This window comes from Ursus arctos, unplaced genomic scaffold (assembly GCF_023065955.2).
Source record: "Ursus arctos isolate Adak ecotype North America unplaced genomic scaffold, UrsArc2.0 scaffold_8, whole genome shotgun sequence".
Taxonomy (NCBI): Eukaryota; Metazoa; Chordata; class Mammalia; order Carnivora; family Ursidae; genus Ursus; species Ursus arctos.
Window position 1 is genome coordinate 10,250,645 of NW_026623100.1, and position 17,945 is coordinate 10,268,589.

The 17,945-nt window shown below is 39.0% G+C and overlaps 1 protein-coding gene and 1 long non-coding RNA gene across 2 annotated transcripts in view; one reads left to right on the forward strand and one right to left on the reverse strand.

The window, feature by feature from the left end:
- The window catches only part of LOC113246955 (uncharacterized), a 46,593-nt gene that overhangs the window by 17,391 nt on the left and 11,257 nt on the right, over positions 1-17,945 (reverse strand). Inside the window, exons 2-3 of the long non-coding RNA XR_003313110.3 lie at positions 11,663-11,773; positions 1,566-1,713 (exon numbers count right to left, since the gene is read on the reverse strand). This is a non-coding gene — a long non-coding RNA (uncharacterized LOC113246955). The remainder of the gene's footprint in view (positions 1-1,565; positions 1,714-11,662; positions 11,774-17,945) is intronic.
- Positions 929-13,589, forward strand: LYG2 (lysozyme g2). Its single transcript, XM_044378657.3, has 7 exons — positions 929-1,314; positions 1,447-1,553; positions 2,037-2,104; positions 7,613-7,753; positions 8,544-8,740; positions 9,529-9,667; positions 11,003-13,589. The coding sequence occupies exons 3-7, from the start codon at positions 2,062-2,064 to the stop codon at positions 11,119-11,121; spliced, it is 639 nt and encodes a 212-aa protein (XP_044234592.1). The 5' UTR covers positions 929-1,314; positions 1,447-1,553; positions 2,037-2,061; the 3' UTR covers positions 11,122-13,589.

Below are 17,945 nucleotides of genomic sequence, written 5' to 3' on the forward strand. Positions count from 1 at the left end.
CTTTTACATAACTTTTCATTCTTCCTCTATTCCCTCTTCCTTTCCTCTTTCTCCCACCTTGTCCTGCACTGGGAGGGGGTGTGTCATGAGCACGTCAGTGCAATGTTGCCATTGTCACTGGGGATGACCCATCTGTTCCTAAGGGCCATGTTGGAGGAGCTGGACCCATGCAAAACCCCTTATTACAGAGTGGCCTTGACTGGAAGCATTGATGGTGGTGGTAGAGCCGGCCCCTGCCATGAATCATTTTCATGATAGTCAAGGCAGGAATCATCATTGGTTCAGAATATCCCTGCCCTTCTTCCCTGGAATGGAAGGCTGGAGGCCACTTAAAGGGAAGTCTATTCTACAAACAGGAAGTCAGGCAGGGAAGTGAATGCAATGAGGTGCTGCAGAGATCAGCTTCGTGAGGGCATGATCTCCTAGAAGTTGTGGTTTATTCATTGCCAGGGAGCCTGGCAAGTTATTTGACTCAGGGCCTTCGTCTTCACTATCTCTTGCTCAGTCTCTCTCACACCTGTGTTCACCTGGTGGATTTATGGAAGGATTGTGTACAGTCTTAGACACTTCTCATACTTGTGGAAGGACCTGTGTCAGACTTCCTCCCCTTTGGAAAATGTGCTTTGCCTGTTTCAAGAACGTCCCTTCCATTTCCTATTCCCAGGGCTGCACAATGTGCTTTATCTCTTCCTTTGGACATAAGTGTGAAGAAAGATACTACATCCTTGAAAAAATTTTCATCCCTGGCCAAGTCTTTTTTTCCCCATTTCCTCAGATATTTTGGGAAACTAGCACTCATGTTGCTACTCTCTGGCTTTGTACTGATCTCCCAGAGCAGGCAGCCACTCTTGGCTCTGTTTGTCAGAGTAGAATTGGAGCAAGGAGCCATGTGACATATTGGTATGTGGACCATGTGACAATGGAATGAGGAACAAAGAGCAGGAGGCTCGGCCTTCAGGCAAACAACCAATCCAGGAATGAGAGCTGCTAGTATTTCCTGTTTATTTATCTTTTTTAATGCTAATTATCTGTTTCTTGTTCTCAAATTTAGAAGCTGTTGACCTAGCTCAATTTTAGATACCCAGAAACTATCCACCAAATATATGCCTCCAATATAACTTGGGGGTTCATTAGATCAATTAATTAATAGTGGTTAATAAATGCTTTGATATCTCTTTATTAAAAGGGCCACCTAAGTACAAAGTGTTATTATAATCAGGTCTAATGAGGTCAGTGATTTAAAGAGAGGGTTTTAAACCATATATAAAGCTCCTCCAACAATCAGTGGCACAGGATGAAGGTACGAAGAGGCAGGTGAGTCTACATGCTGGTGTTTAGAACCACCTCCACATTGGCAGAGCCACACTGAAGTTTGCTTGGATTGAAGCCAGGTAATCCTAGATCTACCAACTAATGGGTTCTCAAATTGTTTAACTTGTCTTTTAGGACAAAGGCCACTGCTTTGTTTAAAGCCTGGCGTGCAGGGTAGTGCTGAAGACGGGGGACTTTCCTAAACCGAGAGGAGAGACTTTCTCTGCAAGGTCAGAAACCAGGTTAGTGCTCACCTTCTTGTATCTTGTAGAACACTAAAGCTGTCCTTTGAATGAAACCAGAAACAGAGTTGATGGAGGAAGGTAGGGAGCACAGCAAACCTCTTCTGAGTCATGAGCTCTGATGTTCCTCTCAGTGGCTTCATTTGGTTTTCCAAGGACACTATAGTAGAAGAATGGGAACAAAATTATGATGCGAGCAAGCCTGGAGACAGGATGGGAGTGTGTGTGTGGGCCTAACATATTTCAGATTATTTGTAGGCTCATGTCAATATGAAATTGGATTAAAATGAGTTGGGAGATTATACTTAGGAAAAAGAGTGATCCAATGAACCATCATACTGAGCCTATGAGAATAATATCTTGGAACTGGCAAAAAGGTATTACACTGGAAATGATTCTAAATTTTCTTTTAATTAAAACAAATTTCCTTCAGGAAACTTTCAAGTTTTAAAATTAACCAGTATTTCTTTCAACTCATACTAGGTGCTGTAGGATAAGGTTCACAACCATGCAATCCTCTATCCTGTTTTGGGGACTTATTGCCCTCATTGGTAAGTCATTGATTGACATTTACTGTCTTTTGCAGGGTGTCCACAAAAACATGTAGCATAGTAATGAATCAGAAAAAGCAATGATTACATGTAATGGAGGGGTGGGCTCTCCTTCTAATCAGCCTGGCCATTAAGCAACTCCTTACATCTATAATTAACAGTGTATTCTGCTTGCCAAGCAGGTAAAGGCACTGTCAGTGGGATTTATGGAACAGTGCCTTGGGAGGCAAGACATATGAAGATAAAATTATTAATACCAGGCAGCAAATAAGAATTAAATGAATATAGACAGAAAAAGACACTAGTCTGGGAGGAGTTTAGGATAAAGATTTCATATCTAGTCAGGATGTTGAGACCAGAAAGGCTTTCTTGGAGGATGTGATACTTGAAGAATGTCTGGTGTTATCTGATAAGAGAAGAAAAGAGCCTGCTGAACGGGAAGAATGCCTTTAATATAGGGAGGCAGAAATGCACGAAAAGTATTGGGAGTACCGTAAAGAGACCAGAAGTGAGGATTTCTGGGGGGAAGGCTAGAAAGGTAGGCTGGTGAGGTGGTGAGGGACTTTGAATAAGAAAAGATGGAAAATTTGGCTTAGGAAAAATAAAAAGCCATTGTAAACAATGTTCAAGCTGTCTTTATGAATAGAGTGAAGATTGAGAAGAAAGTGTTTCTAAAATGTTTAATTCTAAATTTGAAAAAGTGAGGCTACAGAAAAGTAATAATTTCCAGTTATTTATTTGGTCAAAACAGGGGAACATAGTTTAAATTTTTATTCCTTCTTTAATTTCCAGGTGGGAGCAGCGTTATATAGCCAGTAGACTAATTATGAGCTACTCTACTAGCTATGTTTAACTGAAAGGTGACTATAATTAAGAAGGGCCTGATGTTTATGATGTCAACACAAGTAGTGTAAAGTCCATGGTCATATTCTAACCCCCTTAAATCAAACTTAGGTATGCATGAGTCTGCTGGGAATCCTGGTTAACTTATACCTTATATCTAAAGACTCTGGTTCAATAGACCTAGTATGAAGAGCTCAGAATACGCATTTTTAATAGGCATCCAGATCACTTTGACACCTGTGGTTTGTGGGCCACACATTGAGCATAGCAAAGGCCAGCTCTCCAGTAGAAAGAACTTGAAACTTTCTTTTTTAAAGATTTTGTTGATTTATTTGTGTGTGAGAGAGAGCACAAGGAGGGGGAGCAGGCAACAGAAGAAGGAGGTTCCTTGCCAAGCAAGAAACCTAATTCGGGACTCAATCCCAGGACCCTGGGATTATGACCTGAGCCAAAGGCAGATGCTTAACTGACTGAGCCACCCAGGTGTCCCAAATTGAAACTTTTGACATATGGACACTTGATCCAGATAATCTAGATAATTTCTTTACTTCTCATCCATCCATCCATCCATCCATCCATCCATCCATTCATTATCCATTCACAAATATTTATCTAATGTCCACTTTGTGCCAGGCACTGTTCTAGGTGCTGAGGAGGAAACAGCAAAGGGAAAAAATGTTCTAGTGAGAGGAATAGACAGAAAAAAAAGAGAGGAAGAAATAAAAGAAGGAAGGAAGGAAGACATGTCAGGTGGTACTAGGTGATTTAAATAAAATAATGTAAGGTAATGAATGATAAGAAATGAGGCATGAGTGTGTTGCCTTTTTAATAAAAGTAGAAAAAAAGGCTCTTTAATAAGGTAATTTAAAAAATTTGTTGTAGAATGTTTCAAACACATAAAATGGGGGTGGGAATAGTATAATTAACTCCCATGTACCATCATCAAGCATCTATGGTTTTCAACGCTTTGCTATTCTTATTTTATCTATCCCTCAACTCTGCATTTTTTTGGGGGGGGGGAGGTTAGAATATTGTAAAGCAACCCAAAACATCAAAACATTTTACCTGTAAATGTTTTAGTATGTGTCTAAAATATATAAGGACCAGCTCTGGCACAAGAAGATGTTCCTGGCTCACCTTAAACATTTCCCACCCCAGACCAGGAATGAGACTTTTTTCTGAGGAGCACTGGTTCCTCCGAGTGGGAAATAATATTTAGAGACCACAATATGAGTACCAGGGGTGCTCCATTGCTAGGAGGTGTTATTCCTTCCCGGTCTTTTCAGTGGAAAGAACTTAGAAAGTATATATATATATTTTAAAGAAAAATAATTATGCATTCATACTGATATTTCATATTAATATTTATGAATACGAAGGATTTACTAAAAATCCTGGCTCCTAATAACATTAACATGATTACTTATTTATATATAATAGTTTCAAAATAACTATGGCAGTATTACCAACCAACAATGATCCTGTGCATATAGTTTAAGATTTTCTTATGATTCTTTACATTCACAGGGTGTATTTCATTAGTGGTATATACTTACATTGACTTGTTTTTAAGGAACTAGAAATAATCCTCCTCTATGTGTTAATTAAATTTTCAATTTGATGTGAATTTAGATTTGTCTTTCACTTTTTAGGAATTTTTTTCTATTTGATTTAATTTTTTTAAATTATAGAAACATTTACATGGCTTGAAAATAAAAACTATAAAAAGGTACATTTAGAGAAGTCTAGCCTCTATTCCTGTCTCTTTTATTTCTTCTTACTTTGCCCCATAACTAGCAATTTTTATTAGTTTTTGGTTCATCCTTGCATTGTCTCTTTTGAATATATAAGGAAATCACACACACACACACACACACACACACACACACTCACACTCATATTTTCTCCCTTTTTCAAACAAAGAATACAATTCTTTTTTTTTTTTAAGATTTTATTTATTTAAAATGGAGAGATGGAGAGAGACAGCCAGTGAGAGAGGGAACACAGGCAGGGGGAGTGGGAGAGGAAGAAGCAGGCTCCCAGCAGAGGAGCCCGATGCGGGGCTCCATCCCAGGACTCTGGGATCACACCCTGAGCCGAAGGCAGATGCTTAATGACTGAGTCACCCAGGTGCCCCAAAGAATACAATTCTATAAATATTAATCTATACCTGGAGATAATGTTATAGAATCATATAGAGTTCTTCCTCTTTCCTTTTTACAGCTGCATAGTAATCTGTTGTGTGGAAGTGGCTTAGCTTACTCAGTCCCTATATGAATGACACTTGCATTGTTCCAAGACCTTTGCTGTTATAAACAGTGCTGAAACAATGACCTATTGCAAAATCTCCTTCCACAGGAATGTGTAAGACTGCCTATTCCCCCCCAGCCTTCTTGTCAGAATACATTGTCAAACTTCTGGTTTCTTGCCAATTAAATAGGTAAAAAATAGTGTTTCAGTGATGTTTTAATATGGCATTCTTTTTTGAGTGTGGTTGAGGACCTTTTTATACATTAAAGGATTCTTTCCTTTTTTTGTTTATGAACTGTTTATTCATATCTTTTGATGATAGCGTGGTATTTGAACAGAGTCCTGAAGGCAGTGAGGCAGCAAATCATGTAGCTACCTGGAGAAATAGCATTCTATGCAAAAGGATCTGTAAATATAAAGGCCTGAGGCAGGAACCTGCCCTTGATGTTGAAGGATAAGCAAGGAGAAGAATGTGACTAGAGAAGAGTGAGGCAAGGGAGAAGTCAGAAAGTGAGCAGAGGCCAGATCAGGTAGGGCTTGAAGGCCACAAATGAATGATTGGAAAGCCGCTGGAAGGTTAAGAGAGAAGACTGATATGATCCCATGCATGTTTCCACGAACCAGTCTGGCTTCTGGGGAATAGATTGCAAGGGAGGAGGGTGTTACAATAATCAGATGAGCAATGGTGGTAGTTCGGACCCTGATAGTTGCTGAAAAGTGGTCAGATTCTGGGTATATGTTGTCAGTCTGCATCCTCACTCACAGCTTCTACACCTCTATCTTACATATGATCTGTGTCATGGAAATCCATCCATTCATTTACTCGTGCGTATTTCCTACACATATTGTAGGCACAAGGTTCTATTGAGGGCCATGGAGACTGCCAATGCCATGCTCTTTGCATCACATGGAAGTCCACGCTGCTTAGAGAAGCTTAATGGTTTTGCTGGTTTCTATTGGTTTTATCATCTAAATAGGCTTTCTAAGAATTCTGAGTTTACTTGATAGTTTCACTGTCTGACTTTCTGATGCATTTACAATATCTTTTTTTTTTCTTGTTCGTAGTTGGGAGTAGATTGTGCCTGTATTTTTATTTGTTTTGATGAGTTTTGCTTTTTAAAGAAGTTACTCTTTAGAGTTGCTTTATTTTCCTTTTAAAATATGTATTTATAAGGAATAGTTCCACTGGTTGTGTGCCTAATTCTAAGAGAGTCTCTTTATACTGTCAAGTTAATCAGAACTAGACCTATAGTGAATGGGTAAAATCCATCTCTTTATTGCAAAACACCATTTACAACATTAAGTGAAACAACATAGTTTTTTATATCAAATGTTTTAACAAATATAATTTCTTATAACAAGTATTTGTAGTCTTAAGATATAAGTCAACAGTCCTAGGAACTATGAGAATGAACTTTTCAACTTACAGAAAAGTTCTTTATCTCCTTTAGTTAATAGACTTGGACAGTAAGTCATTTCATAATGACAATAATGACAAAATAAAAAAAAAAAGAACAGGATTTAACTTAAGTTTTTATGGTAATTGAATCTTATTTCCAATTTTACTAATTATACTTAGATAGAAACTAACTTCACAGAAACATGATATAAAATGGATATTTTAAGTTAATGGTACCCTTCTTTTTTTATCTTAAGTAGTATTGGTACTGTTCTTTCTTATTTTCTTAAATGAAGGCAATTGTTAATCCAGATGTTTACATCCCCAGAAGTATTTGTGTAAGAAGTATCAAAATTTCTCTCAAAGTTCCTGCTTAAAAATCTAGAGTCAATTTTAATTTTGATCAAGATTGCAGCAAATGGGGGCGCCTGGGTGGCTCAGTTGTTAAGCATCTGCCTTCGGCTCAGGGTGTGATCCCGGTGTTCTGGGATCGAGCCCCACATCAGGCTCCTTCACTGGGAGCCTGCTTCTCCCTCTCCCACTCCCTCTGCCTGTGTTCTCTCTCTCGCTGGCTGTCTCTCTCTCAAATAAATAAATAAAATTAAAAAAAAGAGATTGCAGCAAATGTTTTTGAGACCTATAAAAATTGATTTTCATAATACTTTGTACAATGTTTAGAATTAAGTACTTCATTGAAAATTTTTGGGGGGCACCTGGCTGGCTCAGCCAGTAGAGCATGTTACTCTTGATCTCCAGGTCATGAGTTTAAGCCCCACGTTGGGTGTGGAGACTACTTAAAAAAAATTTTTTTTTAAGGTTGGAGTAAAGTGGGACGGGAGAATCTTCTGTTCTATTTTGTCTGATGAGCTATCATAGGGGGCTTGGGGAGGGAATTGGAAAACAGTAAGTCTATGGCTTCATCTTGTGAGCATTCACCTTGGTTTAGTAATGCTCATTATAGCAACTCGAGCAATATTTCTCACAGGTTTCATGAGAATTACCATTCTCTCCCCCAGGCACTTCTAGGGGCTCGTACCCTTTCACTCACTCAATGAACCCTCACCTGCATCCCCGCCTGTACCATGGCTGCTATGGTGACATCATGACCATGGAGACCTCTGGTGCCGCCTGTGATATAACCAGGTTGATGAACTGTGGTAAGTGAAAAGCAAAGCGAACATTTGGCTTTCCCCCTTTCATCATTTTCATATTCTTTTTTAGGAAGTAGCTTAATTTTGAAAAGGTATAAATGCTGTTATAGCAATAAGATCAAAATTAAAAATTAGAAGAAAACAGAATCCTGACCAACCTAACAAATTTCTTCTTTTCATTTTCCCCCTATTCTTTCCAAACCTTATCCAAATGTGTTTATTTCTACATAATTAAATGATTGCTTACATAAAATATTAAATTCTGCCTTTGTTTTTTTGTTTGTTGTTGTGTTTACTTCATGTTACAGCATGAGCATTTTAAGCAAGCCTCTTGCTCTTTGTACATCCTCTCTTTTGTAATCCTGTTCCCAAGTCTTCTTCATGTTATCCCAATATTAGAAGGTCAGCGCTGGAAACAACTACAAGGTCAATCTAATCCTACCTCCCCAATTTATAGATCTGAAAACTGAGGCTCAGCAAGAAGAGACTTCTCATGGGCCTGGAGCTAGGTAGTAGCAGAACAAGCCTCAAATTTAGGTTGGCTGACTTCTAGTCCAAGAGTCTTCCCAAGGCACCAATGTGGCAGGTAAAAGAAGAACAAGAAAGAGAGCAGAAGTGGTACTGCCTGGGGTTGTGGACCTTTCTGGGTTTATGCAATTAGAGATAAAAAAAAAAAAAAGATGTCCTAGAATAGTTGTCCCAAGCTGTGGGCTCTGGTTGGGGGCTGTGACTGAGTTATTAAACTTTGAAAAAGGGTTCTCTTCTGGAGTAAACAGTTTATTTTCTATTGACTTAGGGATCCGTGGTTCTGAAATGTTTGCTGAGATGGATTTGAGGGCCTTAAAAACTTACCAGATTCTGATCAAAGAAGTTGGGCTGAGATATTGTGTGGACCCTGCTCTCATCGCAGCCATCATCTCCAGAGAAAGCCACGGTGGAACTGTCCTGCAAGATGGCTGGGACCACAGGGGACTTAAATTTGGCTTGATGCAGGTACTTGGCAGGAAACTTTCAGTTGGCCCCACTTTGCCCTTCCTTATGGAAGCTCAACCCAAACTGGATGTCCATTTGTAGTACTTCCAGGCTTCAAGAAACCCTGGTATTTCAGCATAATTTGTACTTCTGTATTTCTATAACACGTCTTTGGTATTTCATTCCAGATTTATCAGTTTTTGGGTATCTTTGGAAAAAACATTTTATGAGTTTTGTAACTACAATTTGCAATTAATAATATGCAATGCACTTAAATTGAGAAAATTTTATAAAGGGCACTATTAGAGGTGTCCATTTGGGCTTCATAAAGTAGTGAATTTTATCCATGGAGATGAAACACTATAATTAGACTCTACTTGAATCAAATGGTTCTTTAGGCAAATTGGAGGAAGGGGATCCAAATTATCTGGATGTTTGCAACCAGTCTTTATTTTAAACTGTCTGTAGAGACCCAAGCTTCAAACTGTCCCAATTAGAAACACATTTTTATTTTTGACTGCAAATGTCTAGTCATTGAGTGCTAATTATTTGTTTTGAAACAACTTTTTCACATATTTATTTATATTTGAGAGTTTAACAAAAACTATGCCACATCCACATCTCCCAAACCATACTTTGTTTCTCTGACTCTCTTTTCTGTGAGAGAAGGTAGAATTGATTCTATGGAGATAAATGAAGGGGGCCGAAGCCAGTGGCTGTGCACTTGAACACAAGGAAGAGAAATTGGGAATAGTAGAAAAATGTGTTGCTTTATCCAGATGCTGACATTATTATCTGATTTTTCCTAGCTGGATAAAAAAATTCATCACCCTATTGGTACGTGGGACAGCAAAGAACACCTTTTGCAGGCTGTTGGGATTCTAGCAGACAAAATTAAGGCAATCCAGAAAAAATTCCCCACGTGGAGTGTGGCTCAACACCTCAAAGGTAGGCCATGTTTGTGGTGCTTTGTTGAAAACAGCAGTGAGCGAGACCCCTGCAGGCCAGATGTGCCCTGGGCCTCCCTGGGAGTGTTCCCATGGGGTCAGCAGTGGGCCTGGGAGGAGCTGCCAAAAGGCTGCACTAGTGCTCTCCGAACCACTGAGTTACTTTGAGTGGTCTTCCTTCCCAGCTTCCATTTCCCTTTCTGCCAGATGTTGGTGTTTCTACTGCATCTCTCATCGGTTACTGAGCCACTGAGTGATGCCTTGAGAGTTAATGCAAAAACTACTGCAAAAAAAGAATGTTTGCCTTCCTCTGATAGATTTTTTTTCCTGATGCAACAAACTTAACCACTTTCTTTGTTTGAACAAATGTTTACTCTGAGCATTCTCAGTGACATCAGGGCTTAGGTACCATATCTAAGTGGAGATCTCTGCTTGGCTGATCACAGACCTCCTCAAACTCAGCGTTATCCAGATTGAATTAAGTTACTAGCCTCCCACCATAAACTTGCTCTTTCTTCTGTTTTTCTGTCTCCGTGAAAGGCATAATATATCAAGTCATTCCAGCTAGAAAACCAGATTGTGTTCTCAGGTTCTCTGGTTCCTTCTGTTTTCACATTCAATCGCATCAAGTCCCATTAAGGCTACTTCTTATAGACCCATGGTGTGCATATACCTTTCTCCTCCCACACTTTAATGTCCTTAATTTAGAATAAACAATTTCTATGTTCTATTTCAAGGTCCTTGAAGTCAGGGATCAGGACCAGGGGTCTGCACAGTTACGTTAAACACATAAATAACTATTGAAGATTAACGTTTTTGGGTAAAATACACATACACACACGCATACCCACACATATCCCTAAAAGAAATTATGTCTTGGGTACCATTGTGCACTCTGCACTCTGTGTGGCACCCATCCTGGCACATAGTAGGTACATAAAAACATTTATTGAATGACTGAATGAGGGAGTGAATAAATGAGTATTTTTTTTTTTAATGTGTAAGTTTTTAATGACTGGGAGAATGCTATAAACATTCTCAGACTGAAGATTTGCTGGGGACCAAGTTTTGCCAGGCCTGGACTACATAAGAAGCAAATATGGCTTTTGCAGCAAGAAAAACAAAAGTCTCTTAAAAGGAGAGAGAGGGAAAACAATCTGGAATTTTCCCAGAGATTCTTGGGGTAGTTGACCCTTTCAGGAGGGGAGGAAGGGGGAAGGAGAACCTGGGACTGTCTGCCTTGGAAAATTTGCCTAGGGGGCTTACATCCTGGGAATGCTCATATCTTATTTCTGCTGAAATTAATATTTTAATCTGAACCTCTGTTTCATTTCAGGTGGTCTCTCGGCATTTAAGTCAGGAACCGATGCCATTGTCACCCCAACGGACATAGACAATGACATGGTCAATGATCTTCTTGCCCGAGCTAAATTCTATAAAAGACATGGCTTCTAGGCAAAGCTCTATGGGTGGGCCAGATTGGCAGGTGTTCAGATGGCCCTTCTTTGAGAGTTTGATATGGATGTGTTTTACCCAACACAAAGAAATGGTTGCAATTATGACAGAAAACTCATTTCTCAGTTTTCTTTCAAAAAAAGAAAAAGAAAAGGAAACCCACCCAGTTCATAATATGATTCCCATAAAATGTTCAGACATATATGCATAATTATTTTGTAGTAAATGTGAATATCATGGTAAGTGACATCTACATATTTCAGTAAGGCCCTATTTTATTCCATGATTTCAATGCCTGCTGACCCCGTTTTACCAGAATTGTTAACAAGAGAGCCTGACCTGAGCCTTTGTCCTTTTCCAAGTATTTGTCCAAGCCACTAGGGCTTAGATTCTGAGATACGCTTAATTCATGAGTCAGTCAACCTGTGGGATAATGGAGAAACTAGGGATGGAATTCTAGCTTCACAAGTAACTGAGAGCTGACTGTGGTGAAGCTGGTCTTCTGAAAGTGATATATGCCATGTCCCTGGGTCACACCAACCTTCTGTGTCTTCTTCCTCTTGTTTGCTGGAGATCCAGGGACTGGCCTCTTCTATTTTCAGTAATTTCTGCCACACACTTGTTCAAGGAGTCCACTCCCCACAAAACATGGCTGAAGATAAGCATATAGGACCTGAATGAGTTATGGTTCTTTAGTTGCAAGCAAAAGTAACCAATTCTGGAAAATTTAAGGAATAAAAGGCAATTATGAGAAGGCTATCAAAAGACTCATAGAAACAACATCAAGGACATGAAGAGAAACCAGGCAACTCTGTGCAGCAGGAACCAGTGGACCATGCTTGATAGCATCCCCACTGCATGAATGAATTAGCTCTCTCTTTGCATAAATGTTACTCCAGAGACTTTTTCTTCCATCCTTTCATCATTCTGCCTCACTTTTATAATTCCAGGAGAGGGACTCTGATGGGCTTATCTTGGTCACATACAAACCTACGCCCTGGATACTCTGCTTTTTGGTCTTGCCCAGACCACCACAATGGAAAAGAGACCGTTCCCCAGAATAAAAAACCTGGTGCAGTTTGTGGCTTTACTACCATGCTCAGAAGAGGACAATTAATAATGTTGGAGTATAAAACCCTTAGAGTCCCTGCTGACATGGCTCCTGGTTGGCCTATAGCTTTTGGGGGGAATATTTGATAAAAGTTTCTATCCATTAATTTTCTTTCTGAGAAGGAATCAAAATTAAACCCACCTACCTCTGAGTGCCCCCGGAGAAAGCCGGGTAAACCTTCTCTGCCCAACAACCTCTTAACCTAGCCTTAAGATTTGACCCAGGCAGAATAGGGACCCTGCGTTTTACTGGGCTGAGTCAATGGTCAGCTAGTATGGCAGCCCTGCAGAATACAGTCCAGCATCACTTATAATTGGTTGAGGACCGTACTGTACCAGTTGTTAAATATTTTGATTATCATCCTTGCGTGCAATCCAGAATGTTCTTTAGATGTTCACTTTACTTAAGAATGATTTCTTCTAGGCTTTCCCCCACAAGCATGCACTCCACCTAATGGCCAGCCCCTTCAATGTCACTACTAAAGCAATAAAGTACATTGACGTGAGATAATTTCCAAGTAATTTGAAAAACAAGAAATAGCATGCTGACTTAGACTCTGAATTGATTCCCCCAGTATTCTCTTTATGACTAGGATACCAAGAGATGTTCTAATGGAGAGTCCACATTTAAGGTATCTTAGTTTGGTTCCCACAGAAACAGACCCTGAGACAAGGAGTCAGGTCCAGGTAGCTTATTTGAGAGGTGCAGGGAACACTGGTATGAGGTGGCTTGGGGATACAGGCAAGGGAAGAAGGCCAGTAAAATGTGTGTTATCAAACCAGCTACTGTGGTGGGAACTGGAGCTCAATCGTCCAAGCAAACATCAAGAAATGGCACAAAACACACAGTTCAGAATTATTCTACCCAGGAGATAAGGGGTGGGGTATTGATACATCTACTTTTAAGAGCCATTGATTGAGGGATCTTCCTGTTGGGGGCCGGGGGAGGGTGTGTCACTTCTGTGCTTCTCTGCTCTACCAAGCAAATAGGCAGCACACTTTAATGCAGTTCCAAGGAAAAGAGATTGTAGGCACAGAGATGCAGATACTGGCAGTTGGAAATCACCTGAGAATCCTGGAATGTCTAGGGATATGGGAAGGGCACTGAGAGCATCTGCTTCACAAAGGTTAGATACAGCTGGAGGCTGGGGATACCCCCCAACACTGCTTGCTTACCTCCATGACCTAACAACATAGTAAGAACAATATGGAAATAAATACATGCCTCATTATGCCTCATGACTTCCATGCCAAGCTTTCCCATAATCTATTAGAATTACTAATTAGATATGATAGAACTGTCCCAGTCTACTTATCCAGTTTATACTGAGAACAATATTAAAGATGTTAAACTCAAATGTGGCTCCATGAAATATTCTTTCAGTCATCCTCAATTTTCTTTCTTTCTTCATATATATATATATATACATATATATAAAATAAAAATATATAATATAGATTAATATGTATTATATAGAATTATATATATATTTAGATAGATAGATAGATAGATAGATAATAGATATATTTTGTCTGTGTCCTCTTCAGGGATAATGAATGGCTCTGTTTACATCTGAGTGTGTACAATGTCACTTCTTTTTATTGTCCAAAAACTAAGCTGTCTTTGGAAAATGAAGAAAGATTGTTTTATAAATAGTTCTGAAAGCAACAACACCAAAAAATTCTCATCCTTTCCTTTCTTGGCAATCAATACGTCACAGGACTTTAAGCATCAGTTCTGAGAACATTATTAGAGGTCACAGATATGGAAGCACTTCCTTCCCTTACTTCTTCTGCATTATGCTAAAGGAACATACATGACTAATGGCCCTAATAAGACCAACCTCTGGTATTACGGAGACTGAAGGAAAACGTATTTGAGAAATAATTAAGCAATCATTGGTGGTGTTGTGGTGGCAGCATCCCCAGAATGAGAGGCTTTGCAAGCTGGGGGGTCACAAGGACACAGGATTCCTGGGAGAGAGGGAGCTCTGAAAGTTAAAAGACTAAAGGTAAATGACTGACTGCAATCCTCTTCTTTGCCAGCCCCATTGGGTGTAGCCTGTGAGGCAGCCCTTAGTTTGTCCACCTGGTGAGTACAAAAGGGAGTGGAGTTATCTCTCAGTTCCTTCCTTCCTCCTCCTCCTCCTCCTCCTCCTCCTCCTCCTCCTCCTCCTCCTCCTCCTTCTCCCCCTCTTCTTTCTTTCTTTCTTTCTTTCTTTCTTTCTTTCTTTCTTCCTTCCTTCCTTCCTTCCTTCCTTCCTTCCTTCCTTCCTTCCTTCCTTCCTTTCTTCTTCTTCTTCTTCTTCTTCTTCTTCTTCTTCTTCTTCTTCTTCTTTCTTCTTCTTCAAAAGATTTTATTTACTTATTTGACAGAGAGAGAGACAGCCAGCGAGAGAGGGAACACAAGCAGGGGGAGTGGGAGAGGAAGAAGCAGGCTGCTAGTGCAGCAGGGAGCCCAATGCAGGGCTCGATCCCAGAACGCTGGGATCACGCCCTGAGCTGAAGGCAGATGCTTAACGACTGAGCCACACAGGCGCCCCATCTCAGTTACTTCTTTTTAGTTGCCATTTTGATGTTTATTTGTATTGAATTTAAAATCCACTCTTTAAGATTTATTTATTTTAGAGAGAGAGAGAGCGTGCGCAAGAGAGCATGCACACACACAAGTGGGAGGGGGCAGAGGGAGAGGGAGAGAAAATTTCAAGCCCAACCTGAGCCAAAACTGAGACACTTAACCAATTGCACCACCCAGGTGCTCCTAAAATCCCCTCTTTAAAAAAACTTGTTTAAATTGTGAAATAATACACATACAGAAGAGTATGTGTAATGACAAAACTGTTTAGCAAAATAAACTATTAACAGTGTCAAAAAAGACTAGCCACAGAACAGGAGAAGACATTTCAACAAATAAGTAAATATTTTATTGTGGTCTAATGCATCAATCTATTCTCTTTGGGGGGACCCAAAGTGATATTTTAATTGGCTTTTATAAAGTTTTTTTTTTTTTTAATTTTATTTGACAGAGATAGAGACAGCCAGCGAGAGAGGGAACACAAGCAGGGGGAGTGGGAGAGGAAGAAGCAGGCTCATAGCAGAGGAGCCTGATGTGGGGCTCGATCCCACAACGCCGGGACCACGCCCTGAGCCGAAGGCAGACGCTTAACCGCTGTGCCACCCAGGCGCCCCGGCTTTTATAAAGTTTTTTAAATGAAGTTTCATTAATATTTTATTCCAAGTTTCATGAAGAAAAAAAAAAAAACCCACCGGATATTCAAACCCTACAATTCATATTGTTAAATTTTGCATTTATTGTGCTGCTTAATTTTTTTCTTTGATTTTTTCAATTCTTAAATTTTGGTAAAATACATAACACAAAATTTACCATTGTAACCATTTTTAAGTGGTTCAGTATAAATACATTTATAATGTTGTGCAATCGTTACCACCACCCATTTCTGTAACTCACTTCATCTTATAAAATCTATACTCATTAAACAATAACCCCATTCCTCCCCCCGACCTGCCTACCATTTGCAATTACCATTCTGCTTTCTGTCTCCATGATTTTGACTATTTAAGTACCTTATATAAATATTACCTTATTCTTAATGTTTCTCATGCTCCATTTAAGGAATATTTTCCATCATCAGATTATGAAGATATTCTCCTGCATTACTTCTAAATGCCTTACTATTTTGTATTTCACATGTGGGTTTATAAAGCACTGGATTTTTGGCGTGGTGTGATTTAGAGATCCAACTTAAATGTTTTTCTGTGTGGATACCTAAAATTGTCTCAAAAACACTTATTGAAAAGATCATCTTTCTCTCACTGCCCTGCACTACCATCTCTATTTCTGATGTCTCTCTTCTGCTTGTTTACTTATTTCTACCAAGAACAAACTACCTGAGTTTAGTATAGTTTTATTGTGAGTCTTGATTCCTGGTAAAGCAAGTCCTCCAACCTTGTTTTTCTCCTTGCATTTTTATATAAATTTTACAATTAGCTTGTCAAGTTCCACAAAAATAACTGTTAGGATTTTTTTAATTAAAAAATTTTAGTTTTTAAGTTTTAGATTCACAAAAAAACTGAGCAGAAAAAGTACCAGAGTTTCCATATACTCCCTGTCCCCACACATGCACAGCCTCCCTTAGTATCGATATCCAACAGCACAGTGGTATATTTGTTATAATCGATGAACCTACATTGACACATCATTATCATCCGAAGTCCATAGTTTATATTGGGGTTCATTCTTGGTGTTATACGTTTTATGGGTTTTGACAAATGTATAAGGACATGTGTCCATCATTAGAGTATCATACAAAATAGTTTCAAACAAAATGAAGAGTATCATACAAAAGTATCATACAAAATAGTTTCACTGCCCCTAATAATCCTGTTCATCCTTCCCCCTATCTTCCCCCAGCCACTGATCATTTTACTGTCTCAATAGTTCTGCCTTTTCCAGAATGTCTTAGAATCATACAGTGTGTATGATGAATAAGTGTGACTAATATTGCATTATCTAAATGTACCACAATTTTTCAATCACCTGCTGAAGACGTCTTGGTGGCTCCCAATTTTTGGCCATTATGATGGATTTGAGCCATTCTAATAGGTATGTAGCAATCTTGTCTTGACAGTGCACCTGTTTCCAAAACAGTTTACTGAATATTTTAAGCCCATGATTGAGACCTACTGCTCAGGAGAAAAAAAAATTAAAAATAAAACTACCATAAATCCCACTTCTGGGTATATATCCAAAGGAACTGAAAGCAGAATATCAAAGACATATGCACTCCTGTGTTCACTGCAACATTAGTCACAATAGTCAAGATATAGAAACAACCTAAATATTTATCAACAGATGAATAGATAAAGAAGTTGTGGTGTGTATATATAATGGAATATTATTCAGCCATGAGGGGGAAAAAAGGAAATCCTGCCATTTGCAACAATAAGGATGGACCCTGACGGTGTCATGCTAAGTGAGATAAGCCAGCCAGAGAAAGACAAATACTATCTTTTATATGTGAAATCTAAAAAAGACAAACTCATAAAAACAGAGTGTAGCATGATGGTTACCAGAGACTGAGGGGTGGAGGAATTGATGATACATTGTTTAAAGGTACAAACTAGGAACCAGTAGAAAAGTAAATTCTGAAGAACAAATGTGCAGCATAAGGATTAGAATCAACAATATTGTATTATAAACTTCAAAGTTGCTTAGAGTTCTAGATCTTTATTGTTCCCACCACACACACACACACACACACACACACACTGATACTTATGTGACATGACATAGGTGTTAGCTAATGCTACAGAGGTAATCATATGACAATATACAACAGGTAATCATATGACAATATATAAATGCATCAAATCAACACATGGTACACCTTAAAGTTACACAATGTTATATGTCAACTATACTTCAATTTAAAAATTAAAAAAACATTTAAAAACCTCAAGACAATCCACAAAAATTTTATCCCTTACTTTACCTAATCCAAATATCCTTTCATCACTTCTGCCTTAAGCCACTTGCTTTACTGTATTGGATCTTGCTCTGCCTTTTTCAGTGTGCCTCTAGATCAGAAAAGTCAATACATTCTTCCCTTGACCTGCAGAGATCAACAATATACCTGGACAGTCATGTCCCAGGGGTCCACTGAAGCCTCCTTCATTTTTTTCAGAGAACAAGG